Source organism: Barbatula barbatula (genome assembly GCF_947034865.1).
Source record: "Barbatula barbatula genome assembly, chromosome: 9".
NCBI classification, from domain to species: Eukaryota; Metazoa; Chordata; class Actinopteri; order Cypriniformes; family Nemacheilidae; genus Barbatula; species Barbatula barbatula.
In genome coordinates this window covers 872,402-888,291 of record NC_136772.1, presented here as the reverse complement: position 1 = coordinate 888,291, position 15,890 = coordinate 872,402, and the positions used below count along the sequence as shown (strand labels likewise).

The window sequence follows — 15,890 nt, the reverse complement described above, 5'->3', positions numbered from 1 at the left end:
ATATATATATATATATATATATATATATATATATCATCTTTACTATAGTGTAGTATAATAGAATGGACACACATTAGTGTGCTTTTTTATTAACTATATTATACTTTAATATTGACCAAGTGATGGATACACTGAACAGATTTCTTTAAACTAGACATCAGACACTTGCAAAGTTTTAAACACATTAACTGATTCAATCTGCAGACTGGTACAGACTTTCTGCAACAAGTCCAGACTGAAAATCTGAGCAAAGTCCTGGATTATAGCCACTACAATATAGAGATTTGAATATATTTTCTTTATGGGTGGAGATTTTGGGTGTAAAAGTCAGATATTCAGAAGCATTCTCATCTGGTTTACAAATGTAAAGTTTTACATCTAGTTCAAAGTTCTATTAAAACACAAATAGGATAATGTTTCAGTTGCCTTTACGAATAGATGTATTCAAGGTTAAACATGATTTTAAACGAAAGTTGCTTTCAGGACAGGATGGATTTGTTTTAAAAATGTATGCCTAGAAAACCCCCGATAAAAAGTTTTACTTCAAAAAGGGTTTTTGGGGTAAAGAGGTTCTTTGCAGAACAATGCAATAAATAACCGTAATTATGTTCTAATTTTGGCTCTTTGTTTATATGGAGACAGTACATGCCAAAAACTGCATATACCTGCAGTCTGTGTCAGAGAAGCTCACGCTTAGAAACAAATGTATAATATAATTCAATGTAAGTCGCTTTGGAAAAATGCGTCTGCCTGCATAAATGTAAAAAATGTAGAAAACCACAAACACACCTACAGATAGATACACAGGATGGACGGCACGGATATGAAACCTGCAGAAATGATTTGGGTCAATGTTTGTGGTCCCCGTTTGAATATCTTCTCACGTTGAGTTTACAGATGAAGATCATCATTTCTATACCTGAAGTGTCAGAAGTGCAAAAGAATGATCATTCACAAACACCCATCAGGCTGAGCAACAGTGTTTCTCCATATAAAAAACACCTTCAACCGATTTACTTACAATGCCGTTTCATGTTTACTGGGCTAAAAGCATTTAAATAATAAAAACAAACAATTATAGTTTGCATGAATCAATTTCATTGATCTGAAATGATTAAAACACTTAGAAATAAAAATACATTTTGGTAAAGCACAGAACTCGAGTCCAGCAACATCTGAAATTAAACCGGCAAACAACGGAGGAGAAAAAGCCACAAAAAGTTGTAAAAACGTTGGCACAGACCTGCTGCTTTTTATATCCGTTTCATCCTTAAACTTTCTATTCCATGCCACATTACACAATCACACAAAACAACAAAATGATTGAGGGATTAAACTATTTAAACAAAACTGATGACACTGACTGTTTTATACATACAGGTTAAGAAATGCTGCTAAAATGATATCCAGAGGGCAAATATTGCCCCTTAATGCAAAAATGTATTTCTGACACTGATGTGTAGTGAAGACAAAGTCCACAGTCTTGTACTTAGATCTTCAAAGCTTGGGAAGTCTGGGATGCAGGCCAAGTGTCCGGTCACTGTCGCCCTCTACAGTTTCCGTAACGTCCAGATCTAGAAACTAAACCAAACATTTCTCTTTTTAGCCTTTCCTCTGACGGGCATGTAATAGCGCACCTCCCTCCAGAATCGTTCAGAGGGATCGAGAGAGGTCACGCTCTCCTCCGAAGTCCCGTCGCAGCACATCCACCTCTTCCTTTTTTTCCAGGCCTGCACCTCTTCCTTTTTTTCCAGGCCTGCAGCGCTCCCTGTTTCTCTCGGATGAGACGAATGCTCTCGGGGAGCCTCCGCGGATCCTGGATTTCCTCTATCTCCAGCAGTACTATTTTTATGGCGTTGTCCACCAGGGCTCGGTACAAACCCGCCTGCTGTTCGGCCCATTCCAGCGCTTCCCGACTGCAGAGAGAAGACGCCGTGTAGAGCAGCAGGAGTCTGCGACAGCGCTTCAGAGCGTCTTCAACAACATCTACCACAGCTGAAGAGAAACGCCGGTAAATTAATGTGGTGAATAGTGAGTTTACATACAGGCTCTGTTTCAAAACCTAGTAAGCTGCCTATGTAGGCTGTATTTTGAGGCATTATAGGCACAGGGGCTTCTGGGAGATATCAGATTTGAGAATTAACAAAGGTGATGTTGAATGCATTACTGTGAATTTATGGAATTAACTGGAATTAATCACTTTCTGAATTAACTTTCTGTTTTTATTTCGACTTGGTCAGTTTGGTTGAAACGGTTCCTCTGATAGAAATCCCCATTTTGCGCAGTCACATAACAAATCTTGAAATGTTTAAAAAAGAATCCTTAAAAATGTACAAGCATAAAGATACAATATTATATGATTGTTGGCCTGCTAGGATTTGAAGCAGAGCCTCTGAATCAACTTGAATCTTGCAGAAACTCTTTATATCGAGTAAAGACTTGTGAGAAGATTTTACCTTCTCCTGGCAGACTGTCCCGGCCGAGAATGAAAAGTTTATAACCATATTGTCCCTCCAAGACCTGAGGTAAAGTCCTCATAGCAAACATCTCGGCCATTTCACTGGAGCCTTCCAGAACTCTCGGATAGGCAATGTACGCATCAAACTGCTTACCATCACCATCTGGACAAAATATACAAACCACATTTACATATTTGGCATCAACACATATTAAAACACATTTAACATTTGTACTTTAAATCATTAGTATCGTTTTGCATAGAATTATATTATAACATGTGAGGTGGGCGAGAAAGTTCACAAGGTTTCTTTTGTTGTACCAGTTAGGGCAAGAAATGGGAAACCCCCGTTTGGTGAACTGATTTGGAGAAATAAAAAAAAAAAGCCACATTCAACTAACACACACTCTGTGTTAGCTGACAACAAACAACATTAAACACACACACACACACACACAAACACTACCGACTCGAGCGAGTGTGGCCTGATAGAAGCATCTCAATGACAGAACTGATGCATGAAAGCCTGAAACACTCCCAATAATGCTGTAAAGCTGCTGAAGGTGTGAAATCTAGTTGAAATGATGTCAGCTATTTCCAAGAAACTGTGCTGAGTGTAAGTGTACAAGATGCTTCCTGTTTATTTCAACACCTGTGGTTTTGTAGAAGAATGGAAACATGTTCCGGACCCACAAGGTCAGCTCCACCTTAAATAGCGTCCAGAGAAGAACGCCCATCATGAAGAGAAACGCCACCGAACCCAGGACAACACCCAGAGGCACCAGAAGGTTCGGATCTGTTTATGATGAACAACAGCGGGGTGTTATTGTTTCTGGAAAAAACTTTTGGAAATCTATAAAGGCCTTCAGAAGAATTAGAATGGTTATTAAATACCTGTGGGAAGGAGTATAAACTGGCCGGTGGGATGTCCACGGCTGCTGGACACCATGCAGGTGAAGGTTTGATTAAAATCTTCCTCGTACACCTCAGTCAGCCACAGCGTGCGCACCATCCAAACGCCATCATCTGTACTGCTTTCACTGCCAGAGAAACAAACATTTTCATTTACAGAGTCCAGATGGATCTTGTGCTCTTCATCACATCTGTGCAATTCTGAATTACAGATGTTCTGTCAGCTAGGGAATATCTGATAGAAACTAGTAATTCTAACATTTTTAACCTCCATTTTACATCGCTTCTCATAAAATGATCTCAATGACTTGTGTCCTATTCATTTTCAGCGATACAATACACAGGTATTGGCGATAACCGTGATATTCAAAACCAGGATGATCAATATTGTGTTGATAACTCTATAACTCTACACACGTACTGTATACTAACATTCTTAACATATCGTAATATAAAATGTATAATAATAAAATTTTCTTTAGAGTCACAATGTTTACAAACTCTCTCCGCCTACATTTGTATTTGAAGAGTGTCAACTCTGAATAGGGGACACAGAAGAAGTACGATTTACACACCCTGCATTTCCATTTTGAAGGGCTCATAATTCCGTGCCCATAAGGAGGCCCCCTCGCCACGCAAACAATCATGCGGGCACGAAGTGTCCATCAGTTGTGCCCTTCCAAATCCTTCATCCTGAAGGGCCCTTTGAAGTGGACAGTTAGGAGCACTTCGGTTTGGTACCACCCTTCGATATGGCGGACATGATTGTTTTCACTCCCATTTGCAACTCAACGGCCCAAGTTCCAAGAAATGCCATTGGTCAAATTCTATCGCTGTTTTTCAAACCTTTTCAGGTTTTTAAAGTTTATTTACAATCATAATGTTCGACGAGTGTTGCTTTTCAAATGTACGTTCTAAACGACTCAATCTCATAGTGATTTTAGATCGAGCAGCACTTCCTACTGATCAAAGAGCCTTAGTTCACCAAAGAGCTGTCCATAAAAACAGAATCTGTCCATAAAACACAGAATCCAATGCCAATAACAGTGTCGTGAAAAATTGTATATCGTGACAGCACTACATTCAATAAAGCAGTTTAATCTTCAACAGTCTTATGCTACTGACATTTACATTAAGAACAATATGAAATCTCTGTCCTTACACTCAAATACTTCAGAAATGATCTATAGACCAACTTGACCACATTGGTATAAATAACAGTGCACATGCTGATCACGAGATTGGGCTTTCCCAAAAAATATTTGTCAATCCGTGTCGGTCCGAACAACCCTCTCGGATACCCAAACCGGTGTTCACCTGTGACAAATCCAGTACTCACTCGAGGGGCGTCTGATGAACCCGATCCGAGACGTCCAGAGAGACGAAGTACTCCTCAGAATCCAAACTAACTTTCCAGAGCACTTCAACCAATTGGATGCCCTTCCCCGGCACGAAAACCTGACACTTTTTACTGCAAGATGAACCTAACAGATATAATAAGATTTATCACACACACAAGTTTTGACATTGACGACAAAAAAGTGACAGTCACATCATTTGCACAAGGCACACTGTTATGAACAGAGATGTTTTGAGGATGTTTTATACATTTTTGTTTTCACACAGCATGCTCGATCTGTAGTAGGTTTCACTAAACCACAGGGCTGATAAGAGAATGTTTTCAAATGAGTCAAAACGCCCAACGGTTACTGTGATTTTCTTCTGAGCTACACTCTTAAAAGAATCCTTGGGTATAGAGCGATGTATGGCTTAATATATGAACAGTGTCATTGACTTTATGATTGTGAAAAAAAAAACTGTGTAACTGTCACAGTATTCATAAATTTAGAATCAAAATCTGTGATATCAAATGGTTGCAACTTAAACCCGTTCTCTTTCGCAACAGCGAGCGCACACGTTTTCCATATATCCAGCCAAATATGACATGTAAAACATAAGATCAGATATACACAGAGACAGTAGGTGGCGGTATGTCCTCTTGACACAAGCCAGCCTGCCTGCCATAAAAGAAGAACGCGTTCAGTATCAGTAAGCGTCTGTTCAAGGTAAACGTGCATTAAATCATCACTATAAACGACCGCCTTTAAACTATTTCAGACATCATCATCCTCCACTATCATATACGTTATGAGAATATACTGATAAACACAATAATAAGATGCTTGCGGTTTGGTTATTTATTCTGTATTAGAGCACAAGTGAGAGAGAAGATAATAACATTAGGCTGATGTTGATAAATCAACGTCAAAAAGTCTAAATCTGGATAAAATGCATTGTATAACGGCTAAATCATTGTGTATATAATACATTCAAAATGATTTTGGTTATTAATATGCATGTTTGTATTGTTTGACAAACAATAAATAAAATGTATGAAAATACACCAAATAGCGTCTTTATTTTCTTTATTTCTTATTTTAGCATTATATATATATATATAAAATCCTACAGAACCTTATATTTCCTAAAGAAGTGAATAGCGTGTCTGTGTATAGTTTGGCTGTCTAGATGTGCGTGCAACCAGTTTATGTCATTGAAATAGAACATAGAGGCGTATCTAAAGAAACATGGCGGTCATCGGCCAATGAAGTTTGAGCACTCATTAGACAGGGTTAACGGAACTCGATTCGGGCTTGTTCGACTCGTGGTCCTGAAGGTCTGTAAGAAATATGAACTCATTCGGCCACCGGGGGGCAAAGTAACATATTTACACGTCTAGAAATATAGAATATGTCTGGCTGGTTGTAAGATGCTGTTTTGCTAAACATAACACACACCTTTATTATGTACACCAGTTTAATTGCATGTAAACCAAAGTAGCTACTCAGCAGTCACATGGCAGCAACTTCAGGGTCATTTCTTAAATGGATGTGACCAAATGAACCTGAAAAGATGATTCCCCTCAAGTGTACTATATGTGCATATGTGTGTAATCATGCGTAGTGTCTATGAACCGTTGCTGACCGTATCTATAATTTTTCAGGTGTTGGGAGTATCGTCCACTTGGGTGTTTTAGGATGAGAGTCCTCGGCCTACTTGATGAAGGCAAAGCTGCTTTAGATGCCTTAAAAGTGCTCGGACCCGCTAAATGCTGCTTGCAGCTTTAATTAAGAATAGAAATTATTTGACGTGTTGCTAAGGGCAAATGCTAGTAGTGTAAGGCTATTACAACGCATTAAGCCACACATCTCTCTATACACCGGGTTCCCTTTAAAAATAAAGGTGCTTTAAAGGTTGTTCGCAGGGATGCCATAGAAGAACCATTTTTGGTACACAAAGATCCATTCGGTCAAAGTTTCTTTACAGAACCATCTCTTTCTTACCTTTTTATAATTCGAAGAAATTTTTTTTGTGAAAACCAGAAATGTTCTCCATATATTAAAGGTTCTTCTATGGCATCAAAGAACCTTTTGAAGCACCTTTTTGTTTTTAAAGAGAACGAGTAATGAGACAACTACTACTCCAGCTGGACATCAAAACTGTGAAAATAAACTAATGTTCTTAAGTAGCTAAAAAGCGTAAAAAGTGAAACTCACCCCTGGACACTTTCATGATGTCATTAACCGGCTCGACCATTCGAGGTATCATTGAATAATTATCTGTAAATAATAAACAAACATATTTAAATACTATTTTCATCCTTTTGTGTCGCCGTCGTCCTCCAAAAACCTTTTCCAAATCTGTGATTGCATGTTTTGAGACAAACAGCAAGCATAAACCGCACCGGTCTGATCTTTATTTTTACAGATCTCGAATGTTCAGATCAGACTGCAGGTTTTCAGTGTATTGTGGAGTAAATCCTCACCGTTAACTTCACACTCCAGAGATTCAGACATTTCACCGACAACGTCATCTAACCTAAAGGTCATCTTGCAGGTGTAAAAGCCGGCATCTTGAAAACGTGCGTTTCTGATCAGCAGCATGTCGTTCATGGGCACAAACCTCTCATCTTCTTCAATCTCCTCACAGATCTGAGAAACACAAAAGAGATTTGAAGCTGTACACTATGAGCCATGACGGGAAAACATCACATTGGGAATATTCCCGTTCATTTCTATTGTTCGCATACTATGTTTCAGAAGTATGGAGATAAACCTGGTGCCCTTTTTACCTTGTACCACTGGATGGAAGCACCATCCACACTTTTGAGATAATTCCTCAGAGGACAGGCCAGAAAACCGTTCACATGAGCGTTGATTTTCTGAGCTGGCTTCTGCTCTCGCATGCAGCCCTCTGACATCTCGTTCACTATCAACACCGTCGCCTGTTTGAAACACTTCTGTTCAGTTCTGTTGAGACGTGAAAACATAAAAAAGATATTAGATCAATAGATCAAATTGGATTTCAATCATTCATTTCTCTGTGATTTCAAGCTTTGACATGTCCATATTTGACATATCAACTCGTGGTTATATGTGTTCTTACATTATTGCTCATAACATGCATATCTAACCATAATTTAATATGCTCATGAGTCATGACCCCTCGAGGTCTTGGGTCACGGACCAAACACAATCAGATTAACACACAAGTCACGATGGGACTTCTGCTGCCCCCTGCTGACAGTTTGACCTCTGGTTTATGTGAAGGGAGGACGTTTTTTCAAGAGCCGATTTATAGCTTTCAATAAATCAAATGAATTTTCATGCTGTTATTTTTCATATTCCCCCAGATTTTAAACACATTCTCATTTTTTCCTGACATACCGAAGCGTTGGCAGGGCAAGAAAAAAGCCCAAACCACTAATTTGGCAAACCCCTTTAACCGATGTTGTTGAGGAGGTGTATCGAGACAGCAGATTCTTTAAAGGTCACTGCCAAACAAATAACCTCGATTCATTAGATGTCCTTTATCACACCATCCTGTGAACGCACACAGTTTAGCCTTCCAGTTAATCTTTCCATTCATTTATATCACCGGTCAACACACAGACAGGTGCAGCGGAACAGAGAGTCACGCGAAAACATGTCCACGTCACATTTCACCTTAAAATATAAACCACTGACGTCAAAGTGTAAGTAAATATTATTATGTATTGATACTGATATAATATATTGTAACCAATCACGAAACTAGGACCATTTATAATAACTATCATTTATGGTTTACGTCTCGCGAAGCCTCCTTGATAAACAAACAAATGGTGATATTACTAGATTTGATTATTTGGGGGAAAATATGCCACGGACACGTTCCTGACTCCTACGCTCTCGAAAATAAAGATGCTTCGAAGGTTCTTGGCAGTGATGCCATAGTTCCACAAAAAAACATTTAGTCAAAGGAACCATCTCCTTCTTACCTTTTTATAATCTGAAGAGACTTTTTTCACTGCACAGAACCTTTTGTGAAACAGATGTAAAAGGTTCTTTATGGCATCGCCTAACCCTTTGAAGCATTTTAATAGTGTTCTTCCTGCTAAAGCTCTTTTACTAAAGTTACTTCACTCAAAAGTGACTTGACACTTCGCCTCTCCTGTCTTCCCCCACCCCCAGACGAAAGCCTCCGGGGTTCTCCCTCACATCTTCTATCACTTTGATCAATCTAAACCTTATTCCATCCATGAGTAATACTGTATAACTGTACACGGTCACATTCATGAGAAAATCATGGTTTTCTTCAAAGATCCGGCTGACAGTTCAGTAATAACAAATCGCAACTTTCCACTGCCAAGATGATGCGCTGCAGAGATTCGTCCTTATAAAAGATAAATGAAGATCAAGCAGGAGGAGAGACATCTGTCCGTACCTGACGACACATGTGTAGGTCCCTTTGTGCTCCATGGTGATGTTGATGAACCACAGCGTCTCGTTTCGCAATATGACATCAGACTCCAGCCGTGTAACCTCCGAGCCCGTTCTGTTATTGTACCACGTTATGTTGTAAGGGGTGTTTGCGGGATTAAAGAGATGAGGGATGTCCAACGGGCAGTGTAAGACTGCGGCTTCCCCTGGAACCGAGAAAACTCGCTCGAACGCCACTCCGAAGTCTCTGCAAGAGTCTGTGTGAGAGACACGGCCCATCAGAACACCACTTCACAAAGAAAAGTCATCAAGCGACACATGAGACCTTCACCTTCAATACTGTTGTAACATGTCCCAGCATGCACCTCATGAAGGTTGAAAAAGATCTAGACTCATGTTTCATCTTACTTTTGGTATCTTAAACTAAATAAAACTTTAAGGGGCGGTTTCCCGGACAGGGAATAAGACTAGTCCCAGACTAACTAAAATGTTAAGGGTGCCGAGAAATTGCTAAAACATACCATGTTATATTTGATTTCAAATCTTCTGTGTATCAAAATATAGCATTTAAAAAAAGTGTGGGGTTTGTTCAAACCTATGATAACAGAACTGCTAGTTTTGAGGTCCATATGTAGGGCCCTATGAAATCAGCTCAATTTCATTTTGAATAGCAAGTAATATATTCTGCCAGAGGCTAAAATACTTCAGTAAACTATACTATTCAACTATATTTAAAACCAACAATGGATACTTTGAACCACAAATAGGGTATAACGTACTTAACTAGGTTAATAAAACTTCTTACCAGTGCATCTCATTTTTTTCTTTTGTTTTCATGTCCAGTTAAATTTAAGAACTATTTTTTTAAAGTAATATGAAAAATAAGGTCAAATTATTATTATCATTTAAATTAACCAGACATTTATTTTGACAGGTCACCGGAAAGGGTGTTTGAGCAGAAATCATACGGCCCTCCATACGTTCATCTATCATCGGTCGAGACATCCTAGCATATTTCTCTTATGTACTGTATGTGTATTCACTTTATTAAAATCTGTACCTAAAACTGAAGGTTCCTTTGACATCACAGCACCCCGAGCAGCCCCGAAAAACAAGAGCAGAAAAATGAGGTGCAGCCGACCCATATCTGTAAAGAAAAAAAGATTTATCAATCACTGCAACAAAAACATTATAAATATATGGTTTGTACAAGCATAGTGCACCATTCAGAACTGGAAAAAGTATATTAAAATGAGATTATATGAAATGAGGTATGAATATTTGACTCGGGATAAAAGCGTCTGTAAAAAGTCAAAATGAACTGCTGTCATTTTCTTGTAAACAGTAATTTAATGTTGTTAGAACAAATGAGCGCCTCGGTTTAATGAGGCTGTTGGTTTTATTTCAATGAACTTTGAACATCAGATTTACTGGAAGTGAACAGTGTGTTTAAGCACAAACTCAAAGGTCAAATGTACTCAGTCTGATAAATACACGCACGTCATTCATCCCGATAAAATTTAAAACAGGTAACTAATGTTAACGGGTCAGATTTGCTATCATAATCTTAAAACTAGTTCTACCGGTATCGTAGACTATGCCTCAGTTAAATTAGGATATTTAAATCCCTTAAACAAAAATTAAAAAGTCAAAACTAACATAACTGGTGCATCTTGAGACAAAACAATGACATTGAATAATTTTAAGACATGTCAGGGCAAGACAGCTCAAACCGCACATTTTGGGGATTATGTTCGTACAACACAAGACTGATGTCTATTCCAGATATTCTTGAATATCCTGCAAGATCTGTGCAATCTTTAAATCTGTAAATAACTAAACATGACACTCTCACTTCTGTTCTCTCCTAGAAAACCAAGATATGAAAAATGCTGACCAGCCAGCAGAAAGTGCACTAAAACACATTCTCATTCTTGCACAACAGCTTTTGTTCTTTAAAAGAGCAGCACACATGTAGAAGTGAACCTAATGTGTTCAATCAGCATGAAAGAAATGGGAATTTGAGGAAAGAAAACAGAACATTCGCCAGTTAAACAGGATGTAAAAGTAAATAAACGAAAGGAACCTTAGTAACACCCTGGTCTGCATTCAGTGTCATCAAGAGATAAAACCATAGCTGGACACAACAATATTCTTAAACTGCTCATAAATTGAACATATTTTTAAAGTAAATTTCTACTGTTCTCAGCTCGGCGTTAAACATCAGTCACATGATCAGATGACCGCCAATCACAGCACAGCAGCGTCACCTGCTGGTGTTAATGTATGTCTGTTTAGATCAATTGTCTATAGTGTGTAAAATCGGTTCTTTAAGCTTGTAAATAATGTTGAATGTCTGTACGTACTGTCAAATATGTCTATTCTGCTGGGTGATCATGTTTTAGTTTAATTTATTAAGTCGGCATGAAATAAAAATGATCTTACTATTGTTTACACAGTGGTAAGTTTTTAAATATACATTATTTATCTGTGCAAATCATTTTTTAATTAATTTCAAAACTGCAATGACGGACAGATCGCAAACTACCATTCAAATCTTTCCGCTTTTAACGATCCAATCAGTTGTCGGAGGATGAAATCAAGCCCCGCCCTACATTTGTTTCTCAGACTTGTCATTTTGATGTCGTTTCCACTATTGAATATATTACACAGTATTTAGTTCAGTTTATGGCTGTACGATTAATCGCAATTCACATTCAAATCGTGATTAAAACGATGTGGCTGGATTGTGAAATCGCAAAGGCTGCGATTATGTTTTATGCGCAGCTTGTTCTGGGAAATGCTGCTCTATCTGAAAGCACTGCGCGTTTAAAAATTGCATTTAAAAAAGCAACACATGTCAAACATCATCATTACAAATAGGGTTGGGCCGATAGATGATGATGCCATCGTCCATCGCCGATGGCTGACAGGCTTCTTCACATCATTCCTAGCGGGCAGTAGCTCTACGGCGGACCCAAGCCCCGCCCCCCGATGCGTGCGGTTTCTTTTCGAATTCATCGTGCCGCCTTACAATCTTTTGTAAAAAACGTAACTTTGATTAAATTACAGGAAAAGTAATCCCCTAACTTTACTTTTTAAGGGAAAAGTAATTAAATTACAGTAACTAATTACTTAATAACTAGTTACACCCAACACTGGTCACGATACGCAAGAAAATTCAATCACTGTTTCCGTTGCATAACGACTTCAATTATTGAACATCTTATTTATTTTAAACTCAACCCAGCACGACACGAACAAAAAATGTGGATGATCCGTTTTTAGTTTACACTAGGGAGTGTAACTTTCTTGCTGTCATTATAGGCGTGCAGCATGCTTTTGGGTTGATTCACATAAACCTTACAATCTGGTTATACAACCTCCCGGTCGACTTGGAAAACCAAAACTGACCAAAGATCTAATGATTCATTTAAAACTAATGGAGCTTCAGTGGTTTGGGCGCCCGCAACATTTTTAAGATGTGACAACTTCCCATTAGGTTTAGTTAAAGCAGAAAGGGCATGGGAAGATTCGTTTTAACGCTACGCCAACACCAATATCCTGACAGGGTGAAGCACAAGTTAACTAGCCATCAGTGTGTCCATCTAAAGAGAACAGACAGAGAGAAAACCGCTCAAACTGAGTTCCCACAACCACAGAAGACATTTCAAGTTCCCAAAGGATTTAAAGTACCATAATAGAAAGTCTTTGGCCTTTAGCCTCTAGAATAATGCATTCACTTTGGAAAACAGTTATTTACGGCCGAAAGTAGCACTCCATCGTAACAAACCCGTCCTAAAATAACATACGTATATAAAGTAAATATTGGAAATGTCAAAGTGTGTCCACCTGTTTTGTGGAACGACCTTTAAATACTAGAGTATCAGTTCACGGAAGTCAAGATGGCAGAAGATTGTGTTGATAACCATACGTGCGACTTCTCGGCACATTTTCCCCGAGTTCAGCATCCAAAACACACTCAAGTGACACTAACCCATTCATCTCCAGTATTTCATACAATTTTATGTCGAAGACATGTACACGTGTAAATATGAAAGAATGTTCTACAGTATACATCGTCTTTATAGCAGACTAAGATCTGTGTTTATTAAATTGAGCAAATCGCTGTCCAAGCAATAAAACAAAATGAGATAAAAATCATGTTTTTTTTTATTGTGCAATGAATATGAATCAAACTTCAGCTGGTTTGCTTTGATTTAAGCCACAATAAAACACAACAAACATGTTAACATAATAAAAACACGATTATTTTTAACTCATTTTGGAACCAAACTCTTCACATCAAACTCACACAAGCAAATTAATATTGACCGACCAGTTTCTTCCGGTTCATATATTATCATCCAAAGCTTGAACATGCCTGTTTGTGGTCTTTATAATATTAGTTATTAATATCTAGTTATAGATATACTTTTGCACAGAAAAAAACCATCAAGGGTTCTATTGCTGAACTGAACTGTGAGCAAAAACAACAATTAATTCATGTATTATTTGGAAACAGATGCAGTCTGCCAGATATTAAAGGAAAAATACCCAGCATCCATTCAATTTAATATTGATAAAAGCGTCCCAGGATGCACCACATGACATCGATTTCGAGTTTTTTAGTAACCGCAAAAACTACATTTCCCACTAATCTTAGTCACTTCACATTTTCCATTTCCCCAAAATGTGCTATTTCATATTTTTGACATGTGGAAATGCGTAAATCTATAAACTACAGCTCTGAATACTGATTCTCGTCACTAAAAACAAACATGACAGTGATGTTACATAAGCATCTTCACTGAAGTTTCAAACACAATGTAAATTAAACTGTAGACACATGCACGCGCGGAATATATAACACATAAAACAACACACGGCATGTTTTGTCATTCACCTGATTCGCTTGACAACAACAACAACAACAACAACAACAACAACAACAGCAGCAGCAGCAGGGAAGCTTACCTACAGTTTGCGTCGTTCCCAGGTCATCATTTCATTCAGTAAAACTCATGTTATGTTTGAGTCACATGTGATTAACACACGGATCGGATCGGCTCGGGTCAGACAGACAGACAGACAGACAGACCCTCACGGACACGGATGTTTCATCAGAACCGCACGACTGTCGTGCCACTTCTTCATTGTCTCTGGGTTGTTTGAGAAAGCTCATTTTGCAATATCCTTTCCTTTCCAACGCCTCGAGTTGCGCAACAAATAAAACGATCGAGGCGGAGAAAGAAAGTGGATCTGATCCGAATCTGCGCTGCTTAATGCGAATTCAGACCCTCGTCGTTTTCATTCCGTGACATATTTTAAACATTAGAACAAGTCGTGTTTGCGTGTTCCCATATGATCCCAATGTTACTACTTTAACCACGTGTGACACCCTGACCTTACGAGCTACAGGCGTTTCTACGACAGTCCTGCAGGGGGCGACAGAATCCACACAAAAAAAGCGCTTCTGAACAAAATTCATAACTCACGTTTCAATCCCAATATTATATATATTATCAATGATATAACATGTTCATTATATATATATATATATATATATATATATATATATATTTAAATGATTCCATCATTAATGTCATATATATTAAGCTATTTAGGTTCTAGTTGAAGTTTGGTTATTAAAAAAATGTTTTTTATTGTGCAGTCCAATTAATTTTAATCAAACTGTAGTTGGTTTGTTTTGATAAAAGCCATTATAACAAAAACAATGCAGCTAACTTACACAATAAAACCATGATAACATCATAAAAACATTGATTTGAAAGTTATCTGATCATCTCTAATGCTTGTTTTGTCTTCTTGATGTCTACGTGGTATCTTGACAAATGAAAAAAAAATAAAAAACACTAACCCTCTCTCTTTCTCTCAACAGGTGTTGTTCTGGCTTTTGTTGAAACTAGTAACTTTGTATTAGCACCTATTGTACTATTGCTCTTTTATGACATATCGCTTATTGCTCCCTGAACTTTTGGATAAAAGCGTCTGCTAAATTACTGAATGTAAATGTAAATGTTGATGCATTGAGAAACACTGGTTTATCATAGTTACAATTAGAAATGATGCTGGGATATTTGTGTTTGTAGGTGTCATCTATATACATTTTTATCACTTTCCTCTATTCTTATTTATAGCCCAGATTTCTCTGAGAGTTTTTACCTGTCTGTTGTTTGATCCTAAACTGCGTTTTCTGCCATGCTGCTTCGCGACGATGCAAATGTGCTGTAGAAATTTGTTTTTTCAAGTTAATGCACCAGCTTAAATGATTCTTTTTCTCAGTGTTAGTTCATCATAACCAATGGATCCAATGCGATGAAGGCCTCGAAAAGTTTCATGCTGTAATAGTATAACACGGGGTAAGTTGTCACAATGGGGACCTGCCGGTAAACTGTCACAATGATTAAATCCAAAACTCTTGGTGAAAAACGCACAATGTTCTAAATGTTAGAAAACAAAGCAACATGTTTAACCATTATAATAAACTCTGACTTATACATTGTTGAAAACAAATGTGTTGAAATATTAGATTTGATGATAAAACGGGAGAACTAGTAATGGTTGTCATCCAGTTGTTGGAGCTCCGAGTCCGACGGCTTGTCATTTTGGATAGAAACAGCCTGAAGAGGAGGCAGAGAGTGTTTCATAGTCTGTTCCACTCGAGTGTCCCAGTTCAGCTTCAGGGAACTGCTTCCTTTCCCATGCTTCCTTACTCTCTGTCTGTTCCACATCAC

At 38.1% G+C, this 15,890-nt stretch overlaps 1 protein-coding gene across 1 annotated transcript; it reads right to left on the bottom strand.

Annotated features, from left to right (window-relative positions):
• Nucleotides 1-97: 97 nt before the first annotated feature.
• LOC306898250 (interleukin-1 receptor type 1) lies at nt 98-14,536 on the bottom strand. Its single transcript, XM_079463570.1, is given in 12 exon segments — nt 98-1,757; nt 1,760-1,995; nt 2,457-2,621; nt 3,111-3,254; nt 3,353-3,498; nt 4,710-4,854; nt 6,928-6,990; nt 7,197-7,362; nt 7,503-7,680; nt 9,137-9,389; nt 10,193-10,279; nt 14,110-14,536. Coding segments are annotated over 11 exon segments (1,764 nt in total). The 5' UTR covers nt 10,278-10,279; nt 14,110-14,536; the 3' UTR covers nt 98-1,574.
• Between the last annotated feature and the right edge of the window lie 1,354 nt (nt 14,537-15,890).